The sequence below is a fragment of the Palaemon carinicauda genome, unplaced genomic scaffold (assembly GCF_036898095.1).
Source record: "Palaemon carinicauda isolate YSFRI2023 unplaced genomic scaffold, ASM3689809v2 scaffold187, whole genome shotgun sequence".
NCBI classification, from domain to species: Eukaryota; Metazoa; Arthropoda; class Malacostraca; order Decapoda; family Palaemonidae; genus Palaemon; species Palaemon carinicauda.
In genome coordinates, this window is record NW_027169447.1 from 210,790 (window position 1) to 237,145 (window position 26,356).

Below are 26,356 nucleotides of genomic sequence, written 5' to 3' on the forward strand. Positions count from 1 at the left end.
GCCTTAAATGGAGTTCCTTCTGATCTGTGGATCAAAGACCCGAGCCTTCCAGACTGTCCAGTGGAGCTCCCTAACCCAAATCCGCTGCATCTGAAAACAACACATGGTTTGGGTTCTTGATCGCAAGAGAAAGACCTTCTCGAAGTCTGATGTTGCTGTCCCACCAAGTCAGACATGTCTAGACTGAGTTGGAGAATGGGAAAGAGATACTCACTAAGCCCTTCTCCTTGTTCCAATGTTTTAGGTGAAATCGGAAAGGGCATAGGTTGAGTCTCCCCAGAGAGATAAACTACTCCAGCGATGAAAGAGTTCCCACGAGGCTAGTTCAAACTCTTACAGAGCAACTGTTTTTCTCTTGCAAGTGAAGGACTTTTAACAAAGCTTGTTCCATTCTTGCGGGAGGCGAAAAGGGCCGAAAAATCAGACACTGTATCTCCATTCCCAAAAAAAGAATAGTCTGGGATGGGGTACTGTAAGTTACGACTTCTCTACGTTCACTATGAGACCTAGCTCCTTGGTTAGGTCTAATGTCCATTAGAGGCTCTCCAGACAGCGATATAATGACGACGCCCTGATTAGCCAGTCGTCAAAATAAAGGGAGGCTCTGAATCCTCAAAAAATGTAGAAAGCTTGCTACATTTTGCAAGGTCCTTGTAAAAACAAGAGGAGCAGGAATGAGGTCGGAGTACAGTGCTCGACAGTGGTACATTACTTTCCCGTCCACAAACCTCAGATGTAGTTGAAAGTTTGGATGAATCGGGATGTGGAAGTATGCATCCTGAAGGCCGAGAGAGACCATCCAGTCGCCTTCCCTTAATGCTGTCAAGACAGCTTGGTAGTCTTCATCGTGAAGTTTGTCTTGACAATGAACACATTGAGCGCACTTACATCTTAAGTACTCCTGCAGTGAACGTGGCTGCCAGATCATTGGAGCCATCCCTGATAGTCTTGTTCCTGCAGAGAACATGGCTGTCAGATCATTGGAGCCATCCCTGATAGCCTTGTTCATGCATGACATAATTGTACAGCAAAACTTCAAACGCTCGAAAAAACTCCTAACAGGAGATGGTCTAGCTCTGAAGCCGACCATAAAATCTTGGAGCGTCTCATGGCCAGGCGCCGGGGAGAGTCTATGAGGCTTGAGAAGTCTCTCTGGGCAGAGGCAGGAACTCCCAAGCCGAGAACTTCTCCCGTGTCATACCAGACGCTCGCTCTATAAGCCAGTTTAAAAGGAGGGAAAGCAAAGGCTGTCTCCCCCAAACTCCTCCTGGTGATCAACCAGTCGCCTAGCAAACGTAAAGCTCTCTTAGAAGAGCGAGAGAGCACTAGCTTAGAAAAACAACGGCTTCGAAGTAGCTAGGCCTAGTGTAAACTCTGACGTTTAGGCGAACGAGGAGCAGCAGTTACAAAATGGTCCGGACAAAGATCCTTAAAAATCAGCATGATTTATTTAAAGTCCATAGAGGGCTGAGCAGCTTTAGGCTCCTCTCCGTCTGACAGAGTCCCCAAGGGAATATCAGTAGGAGGGGGGATCAGCAACTTCCTCATCTGAAGGAACCTCGTCCGACAATTGCCGAGTCTCAAGCAAGGGAGAGACCTGCCATGGTGGCAATGCTTGACAAGCAGGGTCCACACGCAAAGGAGCATCAGTAGCAGTCAAGGACGCTACGTCATGTAACTGCTTAAAGGACTGACCAGCAACAACAACAGTTGCGGGAGGACGCTCAACGTCAAGTCGAGACTGCCTTGACTGCCTAGACTGAGCAGTCAAAACAACCCTTGACTGCGGTGCTTGACGCTCAACGTCAAAACAAGGCAACTGAGCTGGTTGGCGAACGTCCTGAACGTCAACACGAGACTGCGGCAGCGGCTGAACGTCAACACGAGGCTGCGGCAGCGGCTGAAAGTCAACATGGGACTGCAGCGAGTGAGGATCCAAGTCACGTGACTGACGTGACAAACTACCGACATCACGTTTCATAACGTCAAAAGGACGAGTAAATGCTCGTTTGGGCGGCTGACGGCCAGAGTCTCGTTTAGCTTAACGGCGACTCGAAAGCGAAGGTTCATCGTGAACCTGCTCAACGTCATACTTCTCCATAAGGGAGGCAAGCTTAGTCTGCATGTCCTGCAGGACAACCCATTTAGGATCAACGGGAGTCGGAACGGGCCGAGACGACGGTAACGTCTGTGTTGGCAAAACATTGCCTTTACCGCGACCCTCGGACCCCGTGTTACGCTTGCGTTTAATAGGCGAACTGTCTTCTGACGACTGCAAAGGGTCAGAGCTGTCCCCATGGCTACAGCCAGGACGCTGGACCTGTCCTGAAGGGACTGACTTCCGCTTTAAGGGTCTAGAAACTTTTGCTTCAAGGTTTCTTTTGCGAGAAGCCTTCGGATGACGAGGAGAAAACAGCCTCGCTCGTCTTATGGTAGGGGCGATCTTGCGAGACACGCCCGATACCATAGAGGGAACGTCTGTTCGTTGGTTAAAGCCTCTCGTCCCCATAAGTCCTACGACATTACTTCTCCCTGGAGCATGGGAGCCTGAAAGAGGTCTCGGACTAGGTGAACGACAAGCACGAACAGACGAACCCTCGGTCGCAACACTAAAAAACACTGCGCAATTATCACTTTATCACTACGATTTTCTGTTTTTGCACTTACTTCACTGATATCGTATTTTTCAATAATTTCACTTTAGGCATCAATAAAACTGATTTCTACCTGAAGCACGCAATTCTCCCTTACATCAAAAGGTTATAATTGCGAAATGAGTCGTATAAAGTAAGCACATTAGTACAAGCAAAAATCAGTAAACATATATATCGAATAAAACGGAAATATATAAAGTTAAAAAGGATCAGTGACTGGGGAGGAGACTAAACACTAGTTCATTAAAGACTACGTTTCCAATCTCTCACCGTACAGTGCCTTGGGACGAGAATAAAAACTAAAAACGTTTTATCCTTTCTCCCCGTACAGAGACTTGGGACGAGAGTAAAAAAACTGAATCGAGAACAACGTTACTCGCTTGGGACGAGAATAAAGATCGGAACGTTCTCTCTTCCTCTCTCTCTCTCTCTCTCTTGATTTCACACAGAAGAGAAAAGCCCACTCACCCTTCGTCAATAAACAGGTTATTTGACCAAAGGAAAAAACTGAAAGGACTAAGAAATTGGAAATTAACAAGTTCCTTTAAATTAGTATTTAAAACACTTCAGTTTGAAAGAAGAATGAACAAAACGTCAAAATCGATTTACTCCTTCTGCAAAGTGAAACCGTGATTCTCTCTTTCTCTATCGTAACGATAGAGCGCAAACTGCGTAGCATAAATAAACCAAACGTTAGTTCATCTTTGAAACAGCACGAAGACTATTCAAAGAAAATCTTTCATAAAATATCTACTAAAAAATATTCATTTCATAACTCTTACAGAGCAAATGATTTAAACTTAACGAAAATAAAAGTTGAATGGGCTCAACGTTGTTTAACTTCGGTTTCCAAGTTAGGACCGCCTACTCTCGGACTAGGGGAGGAATAGGTAAGGCCGCATATAAACAAAACATAAAATTTATCTTGATGTTTAGTATAAATGGAAAGCTAATCGAAGAGGCCTAATAAAGGCGGGTGAGATATAAAATATATAGAGGAAAATCTATAATTAACAAAAACAATTTATAACGTGATAAGATAATTGCTAAAAGCCTAAAACACACTTCCGTACACTAAGGGAAGGGTCGGCCATTTTACTCTATGGAAAAAACCAGAGATAAAAGAGCAAGGGCAAAACACTTTTACTCTCCTTTCAAAAGCATTTCTTTTGAGGATAGTATTGAATGATCCAACACGGCGAAAGCAATAAAACCAAAACCAAGTACTTCACCAATTCGGTAGAAAACTCGAGGTCATAATAGCGAGTGGAATCGACTTGTCGATGAAACCGACAGAGAAGAACTGGAACTGTTTACATGTATATGCGGTATCTGGCCGATAGTCGGCACTGGTGGGCACACCCGCTACCTTCATGGCGATCGCTCGCGAGTTTTTGGATTCTGTCGAGCCGTCGGAGACGTCAGCTATTATATATTCACCGGCTAAGTTTAATATTTAAAAAGGAAGTTTAAATACAATCTACATCACAATAAATGTACTACAATTTTTACCAGCACTGTCAACCGGATCAAGATAATATCTGTGAGCACGGAATCAGTTTCCAAATACAGCCGTTTCTCTCTTGACCTAAAGAGCTTTATTGCGCATACAGTTTGCAAATAAGTATAATATGCAATGCAGTACAAATTATGGGTTGTAGTTAAATAAAAGATTTACAAAAAATTCTAGACTTCTAGTCAAAGATATGTATAAACTTACACTGGTAGATTTATCACGAATTTGAAGCAACTCTCTGTTCCTCTGTGATTCTTGCTGTGATTTTTCTAGCGCCGCCTCCAATTCTGAAATTCTCCTTCGATAATTAGCCTCTACGTCTGCCAGCTCCGACTGCAATCTGGCATTTTCTTTAATTTTCAACTGAAAATAAGGTCATTTATTAATTAGCGAAGACAGCGAAGGGAAAAGTTATTAAACGTGCAGTGACTACCAGTTAGTAAAAAGATAAAAACAAAATACCTGACATTAAACGTTTACACGTCTTCTGACATTGAAGGTACTGTACTTTATCTGCCAGAGATTTCTACATCATCTGGCATTGAACCTTTTTAAATCATCAGAGGTGATTAAAGATTTTTAACATCATCTGACAGTGAATGTTTTAACATATGACATTGAATGTGTTTACGTTAGCTGACACTGAACGTTTTCACGTCAACTGACGAACATTTTTACTTCATCTGAGATCGAACATTTTTACGTCATCTGACACCGAATGTTTTTAACATATGACATTGAATGTGTTTACATTAGCTGACACTGAACGTTTTTATGTCAACGGACGAACATTTTTACTTCATCTGACACTGAACATTTTTCCGTTAGCTGACACTGAATGTTCACTGACACTGAATGTTTTTAAGTCATCTTCTCCCTTCTTAAGGTTAGACATGAAAGGAGTTCTCTCCTTGTGGTGTCGCAAATGAACAAGCTACCGGCTTCTTCCAATTATGGGTGATATGACAAATTTGAAAGTAATTGTATTTTCCTAACTATACAAATCTTCAGTTCTTTACTATGGATACAGTATATTACTTCGGTGAGAGCTGAAACTATACGTGAAACTTTTTAGCGGGGTATAGCAGCCCACCGAAGGCAATATCATAAAACAGGTGTGCATGTGAGCAAGGTGGCTGGTGTCTTACCCCTTACCCACCGCTAACTATAGTCCATTTCTTTTATCGAGGCAGATTTGCACCGACTCGCATGGGTGCCCTTTTAGCTCGGAAAAGTTTCCTGATCGCTGATTGGTTGCACAAGATAATTCTAACCAATCAGCGATCAGGGAACTTTTCCGAGCTAAAAGGGCACCTCTGCGAGTCGGTGCAAATATGCCTCGATAAAAGAAATGGACTATAGTAGCGGACTGATTGCTAAAAAGTTTATGGGTAATTTCAGCTTTCGCCGAAGTAATATATCCATAGTTGGGAGCATAAGTGTTTGTACTAGGTATTGGAGCAAATGACTTCTTCAGTGACACTAAAATAGAGATTGTTCAAACTGATATACTACAATAATTTCATATCACAATACCTGAAGTTCCTCTGAGAATATATTGTTGTCAATACTCGGGCCATCTACTACGTTCTCCGATCCCGAACGGCCTCTGCCTTTCTTTTTAGACTGTGGAGAACAAACAAAAGTTTCAATTTTAATAAATAACGCCACTATTCTATCTTCTTTCTCTTCCTCTTGTTTCTTTAAAAATTTTCATAGTTTATATATGAAAGATTTATTTTAATGTTACTGTTCTTAAAAAATTTATATGAATTGTTATTTACTTAACTTGTAGTTTACTGTATTTATTTCCTTATTTCCCTTCTTCAATGGGCTATTTTGTCCGTTAGAGCCCTTGGGCTTATAGCATCCTGCTTTTCCAACTAGGGTTGTAAGTTAGCAAGTAATGATAATGGTAATGATTTAACTAAATACACTCTATACAAAGAGTTCCCTTGCTAGAGGGTACACTCAAGCACTCTATTCTATTTACAGTATTTCCTTATTTCCTTTCCTCACTAGGCTATTTTTCCCTGTTGGATCCCTTATAGGCCTTATAGCATCCTACTTTTCTAACTAGGGTGGTAGCTTAAGGTGCGTCCACACTGGCAACATCGTGTCTACCGACATATCAACAACAAAGTTGGAAACCTTACACTCAACATCGGTACACATATCGACAACAATGTATGAAACTTTGTCTGCTACAATGTCTGGCAACATGTTGGCAACACGCGTCAACTTGGTGAAGCCGTCCACACCTCATTCTAGAGACTTGTTGTGCGTCTGTCCGGGTATCTCCAACCACATCGACTCGTCCACACTAGGGTTGCCAACATATCACCAATAAATCTCTACCAACATCTCGACAACAATGTATCGTCAACAGTCTAACAACTTGTTACCTGCAAAGTTGTACACAGTGTTGTCGACATGTTTTGTCGCTAGTGTGGACGCACCTTTAGCTAGTAATAATATTAATAATTCATTAAGGGAATAAGAGGGAGAACTACTACTTATAGATCTAGACTAATAAAAAAAGGTTATCAGAAATAAGTCGTTGTCTTTCACAAAATGTCCTAAAGATACAATATTCAGAAGTATGCTTCCCCTGAGATACCCCATCTCCACCAAAGCTAGAAAGATGAGGGGGACAAATGCAATATTATTCTGTACCCATCAATAACTTAAAATATAGACCCACCAAAAGAAACCCTCCCTCGTTCAGAGGGACTTGAAAGTTTGGCTCAATCAAATTTCTATACTTAGAAGAGCAAGTAAAAGAAGATAATCGCTAGTTTAAAAGATCCTTGACATGTCTCAAATAATTCCATTCAAATACGGAAAATGATTAACCTGAATTTCGTCCAGATCCTCTTGCAAGAGAGTAAGCCTCTTGGTGAGTTGCTGGTTGCGGAATATGAGCGACTCATTCTCTCCCTGAGCTTTACGCAACAGCTGATCGCGATTTTTCAAGGAATCCTGCAAAGGAAATTTTAAAAACGTAAAAAAAAAACATTAACTTGATAAGTGTATGGAGCAAGACACAAATTTTTGGGTTTTCAATGATAGAATATCCCTATCTTTCTCAATTTCTAAAGTAATTATTATATCAAAGGTATTCAATGCTTGCGTACCTATACGTCTTTCGCCCTTGCCACGACCAATTCAAAAGTACTGATACATATTGTTCTTGTTTAATTTTTATCTAAATAGCTAATGAATCTTTTGTTAGACTTTGAAAACTAATACTCTTACTGTATAGGAGTGAAATGCAAGGCTTTAAAACTTCCGTATATACTGTACAGTGTATTTAATTATGATAGAAATATCTCCATCATATTTACCATGTTAAAAGCACCATGCTACAATCTATCAACTCAAGGTACCTTTCCATTCTTCAACTTATTAAATGGCATACAATTGTTAATAATAATGTATACTACTCGTCACATCAGTAAATTGAGCTCTATGCATCATACCGTAAAGTGAACATACTTATATTATAATACTTTCCTACTCACAGTAAGATCGGTGGTCTTTCCTTGCTCTTCTATTATATGTTTCTTGAGCACCTGGTTCTGAGCTCGAAGCTGGAAATAAAAGAAACGTTAACTGATATTATGAAAGAACTACTGGTCATAGTTACAAGGTTGTTATTTAACTTGTTCTCAGGATCTTCTAAGTTGAGCTGAGAGACAGAAAACTCACCAACAATAATGGATTGTTCAGGGACTACTCCATATTTTATTTCTTCTGAACATTGTCTAGATATTCCTTAATTTGTCTCTTCACTCAGGGGGTTAACTGTTGCACTGTAATTTTTTAGTGGCTACTTTCCACTTACTAAGGGTACAAGAGACTCTTTAGTTATGGTAAGCAGCTCTTCTAAAAGGTCACTCCAATATCAAACCATTACTCTCTAGTTTTGGGTAGAGTTCTTTTCTTGAGGGTACATTCAGGCACACCATTCTATCTCTTTTCTTATTTCCTTTCCTTACTGAGTTATTTTCCTTGTTGGACCCCTTGGGCTAATAGCACCCTGCTTTTCCAACTAGGGTTGTAGCTTAGCTAATAATAATACAGTAATACAGTATTATGCAATACAATGGTAAAGAATGAAGATAATGATTTTCATCCAAATTGACAAATTTTGAAGTAATTTATATTTTTTCCTAATACAAACCTGTAGTTCTTTACATAGGAGAAGAAATCAGTGCAAGATGACATGAGGCCATAAAACTTTTAACGCGGTGTCAACAACCAACCGGTTGTTACCAGTGGTAGCGGGGGAAAGCACTCCCCCCGCCCGGCTCACTCATACCTTCTCTTTGATTGCAGAAGGGACTTTCCCTTGGGGGTTAGGTGATGGCAGGGAAAGTATGTGTAAAGAACCACAGGTTTGTATTGTTAGGAAAATACAAATTACATCCAGATTAGTTATTTGCTTCAACACAAAATACAAGCCTTATATTCTTTACATAGGAGACTCACTCTTTGGTTAAAGAAAGTCCCTGTAACTGGATGAAACTTTTTAACCTGGGATCGCTGCATAACAATGTGTAGGATGAGCATCATGACACCTTGTATAAACAGTAGGTTGATGGCCCACGCGAAAGGGAAACGAGCAGAAGAACGTAACTGTGTTGTCCTAGGCTATGTATAAACAAGAGGTTTGTGACTATACACACCGAGAGCTGATGTCCTAACTCCCCCCCTGTAAAAAGATTGGGGATGCAATAGGGAATATATACAGGTAGATATGTATCCTGGCTACGAGCATAAATGGGGCTTAGCTGTAGTTGAAGGAGTTCTAGCAGACAGGGTCTCCAGATGCTATGCCCCAAGAGATAGGAAGATGAAGAAAAGCAAAGGCCTCTAAAGACCACTCAGAATCAACTATCTGAGTCTTCCTGCTGAGGTTGTAGGCCTAGATATTCATTTTGTAGGGTATGAACTGGGCTGACAGGGAGATCCCAGTCTCCTCTGTCCATCGCAGGATTTTGACGGCTAGTTGCCAAAGTTGCCGTGAAACAGTAACTCCTTGCTTGTTTAGCTATGCCACTAAAGTCGTGTTGTTACTCATCAATACTGCCGAGTGACCTGAAAAGAGCTGCTAGAAATGATGAAAAGCAAGGTAAGCTGCTTTCAATTCCAGGAGGTTTATGTAGCACTGTCGATCTATGATGCCCAATTTCTCCCACAAAGAATAATACCAGATGGTTTGGCCTTGATTCCTTATGCTTCTTGATGACATAGCCACCTAGAAGCATGACTTTCCACTGCAGGAGTGGAAGCCGCGAGTAAAACTGCCATGAAAGGCACTAGGCTAGTGTGGGTATCAGCACTGGGAGCAGCCACAGTGGCCAATGCGAGAACTGCTCCCTGCGAGGAGTTGCTCATCGTGCTTCTGTCATAACCTCGGGTCAGAGTGAACCTGAAGATCACTGCGAGATACAGCTACCTTCGCAGGAAGTCATAATCGGGTCTGTCAGTGTATTGCGAGAAGTAGGGATATGGCGGCTACTCTTTTAAGGATAACCCCGACTCAGCTGGCCCATGGAAGGACTGCTCCTGAAATGGAGCGCGAGCCTGCTGGGGATATGCTAGAGGCATGCGAAACTGGTTTGCCCGCACCCCCTCCCTAGTGTAGAGAGAGGTGATTGCAAACAATCACAAGTCACTATAGGGTGTGCACCTACCTATAAGCGATCGTGCAATGGATTGCGGCTCGCCAAAGCTGCGTGCGGCTGTGTCTTGTGACCTACCTGGCGAGGTAGATCATGCTCAGCTCTGAGTGAGCGAGCATGAGTATGTGTTGCGCTGCTCAGGGCAACCTGCCCGGCAGAGCATGCCTGGTGAGCTACCACAGATAACTGCACAGGTTGGAGAAAACAAGAGTCTAGTGAGACTCCAGCGGTGAGATTATGTGTGCACTGGAATGCAGGGTGATCGAGAGAATCACCTACGATCTCCGAAGAGCTAAAGTGAGCTAGCGACAAGTCCCATTGGCGCTTCTGAATAGCCTGGGAGGTTGACTCCCAGGTAAAGACAGCCTGTCACGTTTGCGAGAGTCTCTGCCACACTAGAGCGTCTTGCGATAGAATTTCCTCCCCCGGATAGGAGGCCTGTTCCAACTCACTAAGGGAGAAGGAAGGAGCGACCTGATCCGAAGGTTGACCGAGAGTCAAACGGCCATCATTCTTATTTGACCATTCCCTGGAGGAGACTGATCAAACAGAGTCAGAGAGTAGAGTGCCAGGGGAAAGAGAAAGAAGTCGGGACTTCGTAGACTTTGAGGAAGACCTCGGAGGCAAGGAATTACTTTTAGACTACTACTTCCTCCTCCTGCCATACCATTCCCACTGGGAGGATGACCACACCCTACACTCTGGGCAAGAGGAAGCCTCCATGCAGGAATATTCTCTGCACGAAGGGCAAAATCAGTCTGGGTTCATGTCCTTCCGCGACTTGAATGTTCCGCAAAAGAGGCCCGCCTTGCTTGGGCAAATTAAACTCGCATGTCGTGCACCCTAAAGTACAGAAAGACCGAATCACACCTGAAAAAGAGAAAAATGAGGGACGATGCTTCTCCCTGCTACTACTGGTAACAACAGTATCGGTTGTTGACAACTCATTAAAAGTTTTATAACCGTATGCCAGCTTGCACTTATTTCTTCTCCTATGTAAAGAACTTGAAGTTTTTTGTATTTTGTGTAGGAACAAATATATTTTTATTATGAAATGTTCTGTGTAGTCATGATATAAAAAATAAGTAGGAGGATGAAGGGGATGATGAAAAATATAAACAACTCTCTTCTTTTCCACTGTTATCCCTACATCAAAGGATTGGTTTCCTAATGTGTCCTCTCCAATGCCTTCTATCAAAGTCATCCTCCTCCACCAAACCTCTTCTCTCCATATCATCCTTCATCTAATCTCATCATCTAATTTTCTGCCTCCCTCTTGATTTCCCCAAAGATAGGCTTCTCACTCATAACTCTGTTATATCACAAGTGAAAGTACTGTAGATTGAGAAAACCAACCACATACTTGTGTGGGTCTTGAGAGTGGCAGTGATAAGAGATTCTAGAATGATTTTTGCACTGATTTTTTCAATTCTATTATGGAAATTCGCACAAAGTATTATCAAAGCCATTAGAAAATTTGCATCAATGCAGGATTAAAAAAAAAAAAACTAACTCCCTTGGGTAGTTTGCCTTTATGTAATAGAAAAAATATTACTTTCCCACTTTGTGAAATTAGTAGATTAATCTCTCCACATGATAATTGAGGATTTACAATTTCACGAAAGGTCGAGAAAATGGTATCAGGTATTATATACAATTGTGTTGATTTATAAATACTGCAAAATAAAATGTGGCCATCAAAGTCACATGGCCATTGCATGTGATGATTTAACAATGCGGTACCTCTTAACTCTGCTATTTTAATTAAATTTTATTTAGAATTTTATTTAAAATTTCATTACAAGATATTGAGTATTGTAAAATATGTTATTTTTATTAGTAAAATAAATTTTTGAATATACTTACCCGATAATCATGTAGCTGTCAACTCCGTTGCCCGACAGAATTCTATGGAGGGATACGCCAGCTATCACAATACTAGAAGGGGGTGTACTTACCAGCGCCACCTGTGGCCAGGTACTATAGTACTTCTTGTTGACACCTCCTCAATTTTTCCTCGGTCCACTGGTTCTCTATGGGGAGGAAGGGAGGGTCAATTAAATCATGATTATCGGGTAAGTATATTCAAAAATTTATTTTACTAATGAAAATAACATTTTTCAATATTAAACTTACCCGATAATCATGTAGCTGATTCACACCCAGGGGGGTGGGTGAAAACCAGTGTACAAGATTAAAGGATAGCTAAGTATCCCATATTTCATATAACAGTTATCTCAAATAACAATGAAATAATAAGTACCTGGTAAGGAAATCGAATTGAACCGTTACTCTGCCTCTTTTTTAAGTTCGTCTTCCTTACTGAGCGCAGCGTTCCTCTTGGAGGCTGAATCAACTCAAAGGTGCTAAAGTATATAGGGCTGCAACCCCTACTAAAGGACCTCTACACAACCTCTAACCCAGGCGCTTCTCAAGAATGAATTGACCACCCGCCAAATCAAAAGGATGCGGAAGGCTTCTTAGCCTACCGTAACAACCATAAAAACAACAATAAAAGCATTCAAGAGAAAGGTTAAAAAAGGTTATGGGATTAAGGGAATGTAGTGGCTGAGCCCTCACCTACTACTGCACTCGCTGCTACGAATGGTCCCAGGGTGTAGCAGTTCTCGTAAAGAGACTGGACATCTTTAAGATAAAATGATGCAAACACTGACTTGCTCCTCCAATAGGTTGCATCCATTATGCTCTGCAGAGAACGGTTTTTATTAAAGGCCATCGAAGTAGCTACGGCTCTTACTTCGTGGGTCCTTACCTTCAGCAATGCAAGGTCTTCCTCCTTTAAGTGAGAATGGGCTTCTCTAATCAGAAGCCTTATATAATACGAAACCCCGTTCTTGGACATGGGCCTCGAAGGTTTCTTGATAGCACACCATAAGGCTTCTGACTGTCCTCGAATAGGTTTAGACCTATTAAGATAATACTTGAGAGCTCTGACAGGGCAAAGAACTCTCTCTAGTTCGTTACCTACCATGTTGGAGAGGCTAGGTATTTCAAACGATCTAGGCCAAGGACGTGAAGGAAGTTCGTTCTTTGCTAGGAATCCGAGCTGAAAAGAACATGTTGCAGATTCGGTCGTGAAACCAATGTTCTTGCTGAAGGCATGAACCTCACTGACTCTCTTAGCTGTTGCAAGGCAGACGAGAAAAAGAGTCTTGAGGGTAAGGTCCTTGAAGGAACCTGACTGGAGAGGTTCGAACCTAGGTGACATAAGGAACCTTAAGACTACGTCTAGGTTCCCGCCTGGAGTGGATAGACGACGCTCTTTAGAAGTCTCAAAAGACTTAAGGATGTCTTGAAGGTCCTTGTTGGAAGAAAGGTCCAAACCTCTGTGGCGGAGAACTGAAGCCAACATACTCCTGTACCCTTTAATCGTAGGGGCTGAAAGGGATCTCTCATTCCTAAGATGTAATAGGAAGTCAGCTATTTGGGTCACAGAGGTATTGGTAGAGGATACTGAATTGGCTCTACACCAGCTCCGGAAGACTTCCCACTTAGATTGGTAGACTCTACGAGTGGAAACCCTTCTTGCTCTGGCAATCGCACTGGCTGCCTCCTTCGAAAAGCCTCTAGCTCTAGCGAATCTTTCGACAGTCTGAAGGCAGTCAGCCGAAGAGCGTGGAGGTTTGGGTGCAACCTGTCTACGTGAGGTTGACGTAGAAGGTCCACTCTTAGAGGTAGAGTCCTGGGGATGTCGACTAGCCATTGAAGTACCTCTGTGAACCATTCTCTTGCAGGCCAAAGGGGAGCAACCAGCGTCAGCCGTGTCCCTTCGTGCGAGATGAATTTCTGCAGGACTTTGTTTATTATCTTGAACGGTGGGAATGCGTAAAGGTCGAGATGGGACCAGTTCAGTAGAAAAGCATCCACATGAACTGCTGCAGGGTCTGGAACTGGGGAACAGTACAGCGGAAGTCTCTTGGTCATGGAGGTGGCAAACAGATCTATGGTAGGTTGACCCCACAAGGTCCAAAGTCTGTTGCACACACTCTTGTGGAGGGTCCATTCCGTGGGAATGACCTGATTCCTTCTGCTTAGGCGATCTGCTGAGACGTTCATGTTGCCCTGAATGAACCTCGTGACCAAAGTGAGGTTTTGACTTCTTGACCAAATGAGGAGGTCCCTTGCGATCTCGTATAGGCTCCTCGAATGGGTCCCTCCTTGCTTGGAGATGTAAGCCAAGGCTGTGGTGTTGTCTGAGTTCACCTCCACCACCTTGCCTAGCAGGAGGGACTTGAAGTTCAGCAGGGCTAAATGAACTGCTAGTAGCTCCTTGCAGTTGATGTGGAGCGTTCCCTGTTCCTCGTTCCACGTTCCCGAGCATTCCCGTCCGTTCAAGGTCGCACCCCAGCCCGAGTCCGATGCATCTGAGAAGAGATGAAGATTGGGGGTCTGAATAGCCAACGATAGGCCCTCCCTGAGAAGGAGATTGGTCTTCCACCACAAGAGAGTGGTCTTCATCTCTTTGGTGACTGGGATAGAGACTGCTTCGAGAGTCAAACCCTTGTCCCAATGAGCTGCAAGATGGAATTGAAGAGGGCGGAGGTGGAGTCTCCCTAGCTCGACGAACAGGGCCAGTGATGAAAGGGTCCCTGTGAGACTCATCCACTGTCTCACCGAGCAACTGCTCCTCTTCAGCATGCTCATGATGCAATCTAGGGCTTGGCTTATCCTTGGGGCCGATGGAAAAGCCCGAAAATCCTGACTCCGAATCTCCATTCCCAGGTACACAATGGATTGGGAGGGAATGAGCTGAGACTTTTCTATGTTGACTAACAGACCCAGTTCTCTGATTAAGTCCAAAGTCCAGTTGAGACTCTCCAGACAGCGACGACTCGTGGAGGCTCTCAACAGCCAGTCGTCTAAGTAGAGGGAGGCTCTGATGTCCGATAAGTGGAGGAATTTTGCTATATTCCTCATCAGATGCGTGAACACCATAGGAGCTGTGCTTAGGCCAAAACACAGGGCTTGGAATTGGTAGACAACCTTTCCAAAAACGAATCTCAGGAAAGGTTGGGAGTCTGGATGAATAGGAACGTGAAAGTAGGCATCTTTCAAGTCCAACGAGACCATCCAGTCCTCCTGCCTGACCGCTGCTAGGACCGACTTCGTCGTCTCCATCGTGAACGTCTGCTTGGTGACATACGCATTGAGCGCGCTGACGTCCAGCACCGGTCTCCAACCTCCTGTCTTCTTGGCCACCAAAAAGAGACGGTTGTAGAAGCCCGGGGATTGATGGTCCCGGACTATAACCACTGCCTTCTTCTGCACAAGTAGCGACACCTCCTGGTGCAACGCTAGCCTCTTGTCCTCTTCTTTGTAGTTGGGAGAGAGGTTGATGGGAGATGTGGTCAGAGGGGGTTTGTGGCAGAATGGAATCCTGTAACCCTCCCTCAGCCAACTGACAGACTGGGCGTCTGCACCTCTCTTTTCCCAGGCTTGCCAGAAGCTCTTGAGTCTGGCTCCTACTGCTGTCTGGAGATGCGGAGAGTCAGTTTTTTCCTTTAGAAGCCTTGGAACCTTTCCTAGACTTGCTCCTGGAAGAGTCTGGACGGGAGCTTCCTCGGCTGGGGGCTCTACCACGAAAGGGCGGTATGAACCTCGTAGCAGGAGTATCAGCCACTGGGGTGCGATAAGTCCTGGGGACTGAGGTAGCAACCTTAGTCTTACGAGCCGATGAGGCTACAAGATCATGTGTGTCCTTTTGTATCAGGGCAGCAGACAAGTCCTTAACCAGCTCTTCGGGGAAGAGGAACTTCGAGAGCGGAGCGAAAAGGAGTTGAGACCTTTGACAAGGTGTAATGCTGGAGGAAAGGAAGGTACATAGCTGTTCCCTTTTCTTAAGAACCCCTGACACAAACATCGACGCAAGCTCGCCAGATCCATCTCTAATGGCCTTATCCATGCAGGACATTAATAGCATGGCAGAATCCTTGTCCGCAGGGGAGGTCTTCTTGCTGAGGGCCCCCAGGCACCAGTCTAGGAAGTTGAACATCTCAAATGCTCTAAAAACACCCTTCAGGAAGTGATCAAGGTCTGAGAAGGTCCAGCAAACCTTAGAGCGCCTCATTGCTGTTCTACGAGGCGAGTCTACCAGACTTGAGAAGTCAGCCTGGGCAGAGGCAGGTACTCCCAAGCCTGGTTCCTCTCCTGTGGCATACCAAACGCCCGCTTTAGAAGTGAGCTTAGTCGGAGGAAACATGAACGAAGTCTTTCCAAGGTGTTGCTTAGTCTGCAACCACTCCCCTAAGATCCTTAACGCTCTCTTAGAGGACCTTGCTAGGACTAGCTTAGTATAGGTAGACTTAGCTGGCTGCATGCCCAGCGAAAACTCAGATGGCGGAGAGCGGGGAATAGCAGAGACAAAGTGGTCTGGGTATACCTCCCTAAACAGAGCCAAGACCTTACGAAAGTCAATAGAAGGTGGAGAAGACTTGGATTCATCCACGTCTGATGAGGGATCCAGGTGTGCCGCCTCATCATCAGACGCCTCATCACCAGAGTGTAGCGAAGAGATCGGAAAGGTATGCTGAGCAGCAGAGTCAGCACGAGCTGGAACAACAATATTAGTGGTTTCCTCTTCAAGACTCTGTTGAGGGAACACCTGAGGCTCAGACTGCAAGGGCTGATCAAAAGAAGTAGCAGAAGGTAGGCGCATGGGTGGAGGAGGCTGACTCCTAGCATGAGTGACTGAACTCAAGGGTTGTGCTTGCTGAGCGGAAGGCGGATGCGCAGTAGCAAGTTCCTGAGGAACGAGTTGAGGTTCCTGAGGTGTGGGCTGAGAGCGATGAGGTAGTGGCTGCGCAGCACACAGTAATTGTCTCGCGAGTTGAGGCTCCTGAGGCGCAAGGCTAAGGTGTTGTGGTTGCCTTGAGGAGGGTTGAGCTCGCTGCAGCGAGAGCTGAGGAGACTGACTCATGGATGGGAGAGGTTGTTGTACCTCAAGAGAGTGTTGCCTCACTGGTGGAACTGCAAGTGGAAGCGGAGGAAGTAAGGAATGATCTTCCTGTTCCCATTGCTGAGGTTGCCTTAAGGAAGGCGGAGGGAGCTGCACACCACTGGAAACAGTAAACTCAGAACGTGCTAAGGTATTCTGAGGAGCCTCAACATCGTACGCCTGGCAGGCAGTACTGCGGTCAGGCGGAGCGATCGCAGGAGGAGGTGTAACCTGCTCAGCCTGACACTCACGCATCAGGACCGCAAGTTGTGACTGCATGGACTGCAGTAGAGTCAACTTGGGGTCGGCAGACACTAAGGTCTGCTGAGGTAAAGCCTTAACAGCAGAGATCTGTTGTGGCAGAACCTTACTCCTCTTAGGCGGAGTGCATTCAACTGATGACTGCGGCGAGTCAGAGCTGATCCAATGACTGCAGCCCGGTTGAGTTCTTGAGGTCTGGACTCTGCGTTTGAGTGGTCTCGAGACCTGAGTCCAGCGTTTCTTCCCTGACAAATGCTCAGCAGACGAGTAAAAGACGGGCTCAATCGTCTGCAGGTGGGAGTGACGGTCTCTGGAAGACACGCCCGCAACCACCGAGGATACTTCTGTGCGCCGATCAAGGCCTGCCGAACCCTTTTGCCCTTCGACATTGCTTCTCCCCTGGGCTTGGGAGCTTGCAAGAGGTCCCGGACTGGGAGGACGACTGGCACGCACAGAAGTATCCTCACGCACCACACTGACACTGACACTAGCACTTGGCACTGCACTGACACTAGCACTCGTCACAGCACTGGCACTAATTCCACCCACTGCACTCTTGACCTTAAGTTCCTTGACTTCGGCCATAAGAGACTTATGATCACTTACCACTGACTCTACTTTATCGCCTAAGGCCTGAATGGCACGCAAAACAACAGACATATCAGGCTGAGGGCAAATAGTAGGTTCGGGGGTAGCCACTACAGGGGTAGGAAAAGGTAGGGGATCATGAGGTGAGGAAAAAAGTGAAGAGTGAGAAGAACTCCTCCTAACTCTCTCTCTCTCTAACTTGGTTGAGTACTTAAGAAGACGGACAAAATCAAGTTCCGAAAGTCCGGCGCATTCCTCACATCGATCTTCTAACTGACAGGGCCTTTCCCTACAGTCAGAACAAGCGGTGTGAGGATCTACCGAGGCCTTCGGAATACGCCTATTACAAGACCTACATCGTCTATGGGTGGGGGCTTGTGAAATGTCAGACATCTTGAATCAAAAGAGTTAGCCAAGTGGGGTTTCAAAATCAAGCAAAAGATCGTTAACCGTTAAATCAGGACTAAATAATAGCTATCTAAGCTAATATAGAAGTTTTCCAGTAAAGCGACAGCCGAAATCTGAGAGAATACTTCACCAAAAGCCGTGAAAATACTCGAAGATCATAAGCGTATCCCAAAACGTCTTGCCGGAAGCACGACAGAGGAAAAATTGAGGAGGTGTCAACAAGAAGTACTATAGTACCTGGCCACAGGTGGCGCTGGTAAGTACACCCCCTTCTAGTATTGTGATAGCTGGCGTATCCCTCCATAGAATTCTGTCGGGCAACGGAGTTGACAGCTACATGATTATCGGGTAAGTTTAATATTGAAAAAAGAGACATTTCATATATAGAATGAGATTCCATACCAGTACATTACATCCTTATTGTATATTTATATTCATTTACCACCAAATATATACACTAGAAAGATTTTTATACTGTCCATCTTGTCTTATGTATTTCAAACCTCTATTGTTATTGTAATACATTTTCCTTTTGAAATTATCTAACATAGAGAACCTAGAGCCTTGGGCTTTTGGGTAGAGTACCTCGTGTTAGGCTAAACTAGACCGAAGATTAAATTTCTTAGCAGATATGTTAGCCTTAAGCTTATATTTTCTTAAGTCATTTATGTATTTTTGATCTTCATTGAACCTAGACCGAAGGTTAAATTTCTCAGCTGATATTTTAGCCTTAAGCTTATATTTTAGTCATTTATGTATTTTTTATTATTATTGTTGGTACACACCAATCATAGTTACATTTCCCTATCTCTATATCCTCAATGAGTTTAACTCCTGTCTGAAATTAGGAGTAACGGATAGTCTTAGAACATATACTGTACTGCTGTAATGTTACAGAAAAATCATTTGAACAATATTGCAAATTCTATTCCAAATGACCCACTAAAATGGACTAAATTTACAATTAAGTCCCATACAAATAACGATTTCAATTAGAAAACTTAGCGTAGAATAAATAAAAAAAAGTTTTGAATATGTGAAAAACAGAATGCAAAATTCAAGTTAATTAATTTCTTATGACAATATTTAATCACAGAAATATCTATAGGGGACTTAATGTCTATATTAGTTACCAGACCATTGTAATTCTATTAAGTAAAATATGGTATGCCTTTATGAATAGGAAGGCAAACTAAAACAGAGTATTACACTATCATCTGCTTTAACACTATTCCATCAACTATAGTCCAAACCGTGAATATGAAAATGGGGGGGGGGTGTATGTATGATAGTGGCCACCTGTATATTATAATGGCTAACTTAAAATACGAGAGTGTAAGGGGGGTCGCAGGGGAGCGTTAGCCCCCCTCCCTCAATAGGTGAGCAGGTAAGGAAACGGCTTGTAGGTTAGGTTAGGGGGGGGAAAGTATAAGTTAGTTAATGTCCATTTTTAATCAGTGCGAGAGGAACTGGCCGCTAATATACAAAGGCTTCAAAACGGATTCATACATATAAGTTTAAATCACGCTAGACTACATCAAATTAGGCTCTTGCTGTAGAAACGCAGTGTACTTTAACATCAGAATTCAACCTGATGTCTAATTTCAACCGATTAACAGACTCGATACTAAATAAATTATTATTAAAAGCCTAACTTATCCACAGGGATTTGGATTAAGCATGATAGTATGTTCACAGAGGTCGTAAAACGAATAAATGCATTTAAATCTTGGGAACCTTTGTATATCAGCGGCCAGTTCCTCAAGCGTTCATTAAAAGTGGACATCAACTAACATAAACTTTCCCCCCTAACCTAACCTAACAAGCCGTGTCCTTACCTACTTACCTAATAGGGGTTAACGCCCCCCCTGCGACCACCCTTACACAGCCGCATTCTAAGACATAATAATACATACAGGTGGCCGCTATCATACATACAACCCAAAACTTGTTTTGGCGTTACGTTACTCTAGTATGGGGTAAGCTACGCATAGCGTGACGTAGAGATTTGTCGACGAGGTAGACTGCGATAGCTTAGGCTATAAATTACATAAAAAAATAGATAGTTTCATACCCAAAAGGGTATCACTCATACCTTCTCTTTGATTGCAGAAGGGACTTTCCCTTGGGGGTTAGGTGATGGCAGGGAAAGTATGTGTAAAGAACCACAGGTTTGTATTGTTAGGAAAATACAAATTACATCCAGATTAGTTATTTGCTTCAACACAAAATACAAGCCTTATATTCTTTACATAGGAGACTCACTCTTTGGTTAAAGAAAGTCCCTGTAACTGGATGAAACTTTTTAACCTGGGATCGCTGCATAACAATGTGTAGGATGAGCATCATGACACCTTGTATAAACAGTAGGTTGATGGCCCACGCGAAAGGGAAACAAGCAGAAGAACGTAACTGTGTTGTCCTAGGCTATGTATAAACAAGAGGTTTGTGACTATACACACCGAGAGCTGATGTCCTAACTCCCCCCCTGTAAAAAGATTGGGGATGCAATAGGGAATATATACAGGTAGATATGTATCCTGGCTACGAGCATAAATGGGGCTTAGCTGTAGTTGAAGGAGTTCTAGCAGACAGGGTCTCCAGATGCTATGCCCCAAGAGATAGGAAGATGAAGAAAAGCAAAGGCCTCTAAAGACCACTCAGAATCAACTATCTGAGTCTTCCTGCTGAGGTTGTAGGCCTAGATATTCATTTTGTAGGGTATGAACTGGGCTGACAGGGAGATCCCAGTCTCCTCTGTCCATTGCAGGATTTTGACGGCTAGTTGCCAAAGTTGCCGTGAAACAGTAACTCCTTGCTTGTTTAGCTATGCCACTAAAGTCGTGTTGTTACTCATCAATACTGCCGAGTGACCTGAAAAGAGCTGCTAGAAATGATGAAAAGCAAGGTAAGCTGCTTTCAATTCCAGGAGGTTTATGTAGCACTGTCGATCTATGATGCCCAATTTCTCCCACAAAGAATAATACCAGATGGTTTGGCCTTGATTCCTTATGCTTCTTGATGACATAGCCACCTAGAAGCATGACTTTCCACTGCAGGAGTGGAAGCCGCGAGTAAAACTGCCATGAAAGGCACTAGGCTAGTGTGGGTATCAGCACTGGGAGCAGCCACAGTGGCCAATGCGAGAACTGCTCCCTGCGAGGAGTTGCTCATCGTGCTTCTGTCATAACCTCGGGTCAGAGTGAACCTGAAGATCACTGCGAGATACAGCTACCTTCGCAGGAAGTCATAATCGGGTCTGTCAGTGTATTGCGAGAAGTAGGGATATGGCGGCTACTCTTTTAAGGATAACCCCGACTCAGCTGGCCCATGGAAGGACTGCTTCTGAAATGGAGCGCGAGCCTGCTGGGGATATGCTAGAGGCATGCGAAACTGGTTTGCCCGCACCCCCTCCCTAGTGTAGAGAGAGGTGATTGCAAACAATCACAAGTCACTATAGGGTGTGCACCTACCTATAAGCGATCGTGCAATGGATTGCGGCTCGCCAAAGCTGCGTGCGGCTGTGTCTTGTGACCTACCTGGCGAGGTAGATCATGCTCAGCTCTGAGTGAGCGAGCATGAGTATGTGTTGCGCTGCTCAGGGCAACCTGCCCGGCAGAGCATGCCTGGTGAGCTACCACAGATAACTGCACAGGTTGGAGAAAACAAGAGTCTAGTGAGACTCCAGCGGTGAGATTATGTGTGCACTGGAATGCAGGGTGATCGAGAGAATCACCTACGATCTCCGAAGAGCTAAAGTGAGCTAGCGACAAGTCCCATTGGCGCTTCTGAATAGCCTGGGAGGTTGACTCCCAGGTAAAGACAGCCTGTCACGTTTGCGAGAGTCTCTGCCACACTAGAGCGTCTTGCGATAGAATTTCCTCCCCCGGATAGGAGGCCTGTTCCAACTCACTAAGGGAGAAGGAAGGAGCGACCTGATCCGAAGGTTGACCGAGAGTCAAACGGCCATCATTCTTATTTGACCATTCCCTGGAGGAGACTGATCAAACAGAGTCAGAGAGTAGAGTGCCAGGGGAAAGAGAAAGAAGTCGGGACTTCGTAGACTTTGAGGAAGACCTCGGAGGCAAGGAATTACTTTTAGACTACTACTTCCTCCTCCTGCCATACCATTCCCACTGGGAGGATGACCACACCCTACACTCTGGGCAAGAGGAAGCCTCCATGCAGGAATATTCTCTGCACGAAGGGCAAAATCAGTCTGGGTTCATGTCCTTCCGCGACTTGAATGTTCCGCAAAAGAGGCCCGCCTTGCTTGGGCAAATTAAACTCGCATGTCGTGCACCCTAAAGTACAGAAAGACCGAATCACACCTGAAAAAGAGAAAAATGAGGGACGATGCTTCTCCCTGCTACTACTGGTAACAACAGTATCGGTTGTTGACAACTCATTAAAAGTTTTATAACCGTATGCCAGCTTGCGCTTATTTCTTCTCCTATGTAAAGAACTTGAAGTTTTTTGTATTTTGTGTAGGAACAAATATATTTTTATTATGAAATGTTCTGTGTAGTCATGATATAAAAAATAAGTAGGAGGATGAAGGGGATGATGAAAAATATAAACAACTCTCTTCTTTTCCACTGTTATCCCTACATCAAAGGATTGGTTTCCTAATGTGTCCTCTCCAATGCCTTCTATCAAAGTCATCCTCCTCCACCAAACCTCTTCTCTCCATATCATCCTTCATCTAATCTCATCATCTAATTTTCTGCCTCCCTCTTGATTTCCCCAAAGATAGGCTTCTCACTCATAACTCTGTTATATCACAAGTGAAAGTACTGTAGATTGAGAAAACCAACCACATACTTGTGTGGGTCTTGAGAGTGGCAGTGATAAGAGATTCTAGAATGATTTTTGCACTGATTTTTTCAATTCTATTATGGAAATTCGCACAAAGTATTATCAAAGCCATTAGAAAATTTGCATCAATGCAGGATTAAAAAAAAAAAAACTAACTCCCTTGGGTAGTTTGCCTTTATGTAATAGAAAAAATATTACTTTCCCACTTTGTGAAATTAGTAGATTAATCTCTCCACATGATAATTGAGGATTTACAATTTCACGAAAGGTCGGGAAAATGGTATCAGGTATTATATACAATTGTGTTGATTTATAAATACTGCAAAATAAAATGTGGCCATCAAAGTCACATGGCCATTGCATGTGATGATTTAACAATGCGGTACCTATTAACTCTGCTATTTTAATTAAATTTTATTTAGAATTTTATTTAAAATTTCATTACAAGATATTGAGTATTGTAAAATAAGAGACATTTCATACATAGAATGAGATTCCATACCAGTACAGTATATTACATCCTTATTGTGTATTTTTATTCATTTAGCACCAAATATATACACTAGAAAGATTTTTATGCTGTTCAACTTGTCTTAAGTATTTCAAACCTGTATTGTTATTGTAATACATTTCCTTTTTGAAATTATCTAACATAAAGACCCTAGAGTCTTGGGGTCTCGGGTAGATTACCTCAGGTTAGGCTAACCTAGACCGAAGGATATTTTCTTAGCAGATATTTTAGCCTTAAGCTTATATTTTCTTAAGTCATTTATGTATTTTTGATCTTCATTGAACCTAGACCGAAGGTTAAATTTCTTAGCAGATATTTTAGCCTTAAGCTTATATTTTAGTCATTTATGTATTTTTTATTATTATTGTTGGTACAAACCAATCATAGTTACATTTTCCCATCTCTATATCCTCACCGGCAAAGATTCTGCGACTTAAGATGAGTTTAACTCTTGTCTAAAGTTATGGAGTAACGGATAGTCTTAGAACATATACTGCTGTAATGTTACAGAAAAATCATTTGAACAATATTGCAAATTCTATTCCAATGACCCACTAAAATGGGTTAATTTATAATTAAGTCCCATACAAAATAGATTTCAATTAGAAAACTTAGCGTAGAATAAATAAAAAAAAAGTTTTGAATATGTGAAAAACAGAATGCAAAATTCAAGTTAATTAATTTCTTATGACAATATTTAATCACAGAAATATCTATAGGGGACTTAATGTCTATATTAGTTACCAGACCATTATAATTCTATTAAGTAAAATATGGTATGCCTTTAAGAATAGGAAGGCAAACTAAAACAGAGTATTACACTATCATCTGCTTTAACACTATTCCATCAACTATAGTCCAAACTGTGAATATGAAAATGGGGGGGGTGTATGTATGATAGTGGCCACCTGTATATTATAATGGCTAACTTAAAATACGAGAGTGTAAGGGGGGTCGCAAGGGAGTGTTAGCCCCCCTCCCTCGATAGGTGAGCAGGTAAGGAAACGGCTTGTAGGTTAGGTTAGGGGGGGGAAAGTATAAGTTAGTTAATGTCCATTTTTAATCAGTGCGAGAGGAACTGGCCGCTAATATACAAAGGCTTCAAAACGGGTTCATACATATAAGTTTAAATCACGCTAGACTACATCAAGTTAGGCTCTTGCTGTAGAACCGCAGTGTACTTTAACATCAGAATTCAACCTGACGTCTAATTTCAACCGATTAACAGACTCGATACTAAATAAATTATTATTAAAAGCCTAACTTATCCACAGGGATTTGGATTAAACATGATAGTATGTTCACAGAGGTCGTAAAATGAATAAATGCATTTAAATCTTGGGAGCCTTTGTATATCAGCGGCCAGTTCCTCAAGCGTTCATTAAAAGTGGACATCAACTAACATAAACTTTCCCCCCAACCTAACCTAGAAGCCGTGTCCTTACCTACTTACCTAATAGGGGTTAACGCCCCCCCTGCGACCACCCTTACACAGCCGCATTCTAAGACATAATAATACATACAGGTGGCCGCTATCATACATACAACCCAAATCTTGTTTTGAAGTTACGTTACTCTAGTTTGGGGTAGGCAACGGGTAGCGTGAGGTAGAGATTCGTCAATGAGGTAGACTGCGATAGTTTAGGCTATAAATTACATGAAAAAATAGATAGTTTCATACCCAAAATTGTAATCAATACTGAAACGAATATACAGAAATATCTTCATTATCCATTTTTACATAATGAAATATATTTTTAAATATATTTATAATTTAGCCTACCCAGTCTAACCTACCTAACCTAACTTGGAAAAATATCTAACAAAAGAATTGATATATTTCATATATAATTATTAATTGTAAACTTTATATACTTAAAAATCACGACAATAAATCAATATTAAATAAATGAAAAGGGAAAAGTGATAAGTAATAAATTACTTAAACTATAATTAAGTGAATTAATTGCTCACACAAGACTTTACACAGTCAATTATCTCACAGTTACAGAATACAGGAATACAGTTTTCCAGCCCTTTACCTTCGTGTATTCTGTAGCCAGTTTATGATACTTCGCCTGTATATCGGGGGAGTCCATCTTCCTGTAGATTTCTCAATTTTGACAGTTCGTAGTAGATTAATGTAGTGTTTTTTGGGGGTTCCTCCTACTGTAGGAGAAAAACATTATAGTACGACACCATGTCTCTCTCTCTCTCTCTCTCTCTCTCTCTCTCTCTCTCTCTCTCTCTCTCTCTCTCTCTCTCTCTCTCTCTCTCTTTTCCCTTTAGTAAATCTTCCAAATATTATGAACCATTTTACTGTATTTTCATAATTTATAAAAAGAAACTTATAACAACATCTCTCTCTCTCTCTCTCTCTCTCTCTCTCTCTCTTCTCTCTCTCTCTCTCTCTCTCTCTCTCCATTAAGATAATTAAATGTTTAATATTCATATAGAATAGAGAAAGAATATAACGAATTCTTATTTCTTAAATCTCTCTCTCTCTCTCTCTCTCTCTCTCTCTCTCTCTCTCTCTCTCTCTAAAAGTCTTTCTTATACATAAATATATATAACGAATACATAAATTGAAAAGAATCTCTCTCTCTCTCTCTCTCTCTCTCTCTCTCTCTCTCTCTCTCTCTCTCTCTCTCTCTCTCTCTCTCTCTCTCTCTCTCTTCCCGTAAAGGTATCGTATCAACATTGCTAATATTCCCTTATTTGTTTACAATTGAATCTACAGCTGATATATATTATGAAAACAATAATTATTTATTTTATTTTGTTTTCTGTTAAATTTCCGTAAATTTCAGCAGCTTGAATCGTTAATTCGACTTGGAATATATATATATATATATATATATATATATATATATATATATATATTATATATATATATATATATAGTATACACACACACACACATATATATATATATATATATATATATATATATAT

General features: G+C 42.4%; 1 protein-coding gene across 2 annotated transcripts in view; it reads right to left on the bottom strand.

Moving 5' to 3' along the window:
• Positions 1-25,602, bottom strand: part of LOC137635871 (protein phosphatase 1 regulatory subunit 21-like) — a 69,985-nt gene extending 44,383 nt beyond the window's left edge. Inside the window, exons 1-5 of one of the 2 annotated variants that reach the window (XM_068368305.1) lie at positions 25,444-25,602; positions 7,695-7,763; positions 7,027-7,152; positions 5,707-5,796; positions 4,375-4,533 (exon numbers count right to left, since the gene is read on the bottom strand). In XM_068368305.1, coding sequence (XP_068224406.1) covers positions 4,375-4,533; positions 5,707-5,796; positions 7,027-7,152; positions 7,695-7,763; positions 25,444-25,500 — 501 coding nt within the window. In that variant the 5' untranslated portion in view covers positions 25,501-25,602. The remainder of the gene's footprint in view (positions 1-4,374; positions 4,534-5,706; positions 5,797-7,026; positions 7,153-7,694; positions 7,764-25,443) is intronic. The other variant, XM_068368304.1, reaches the window with a different exon arrangement.
• Between the last annotated feature and the right edge of the window lie 754 nt (positions 25,603-26,356).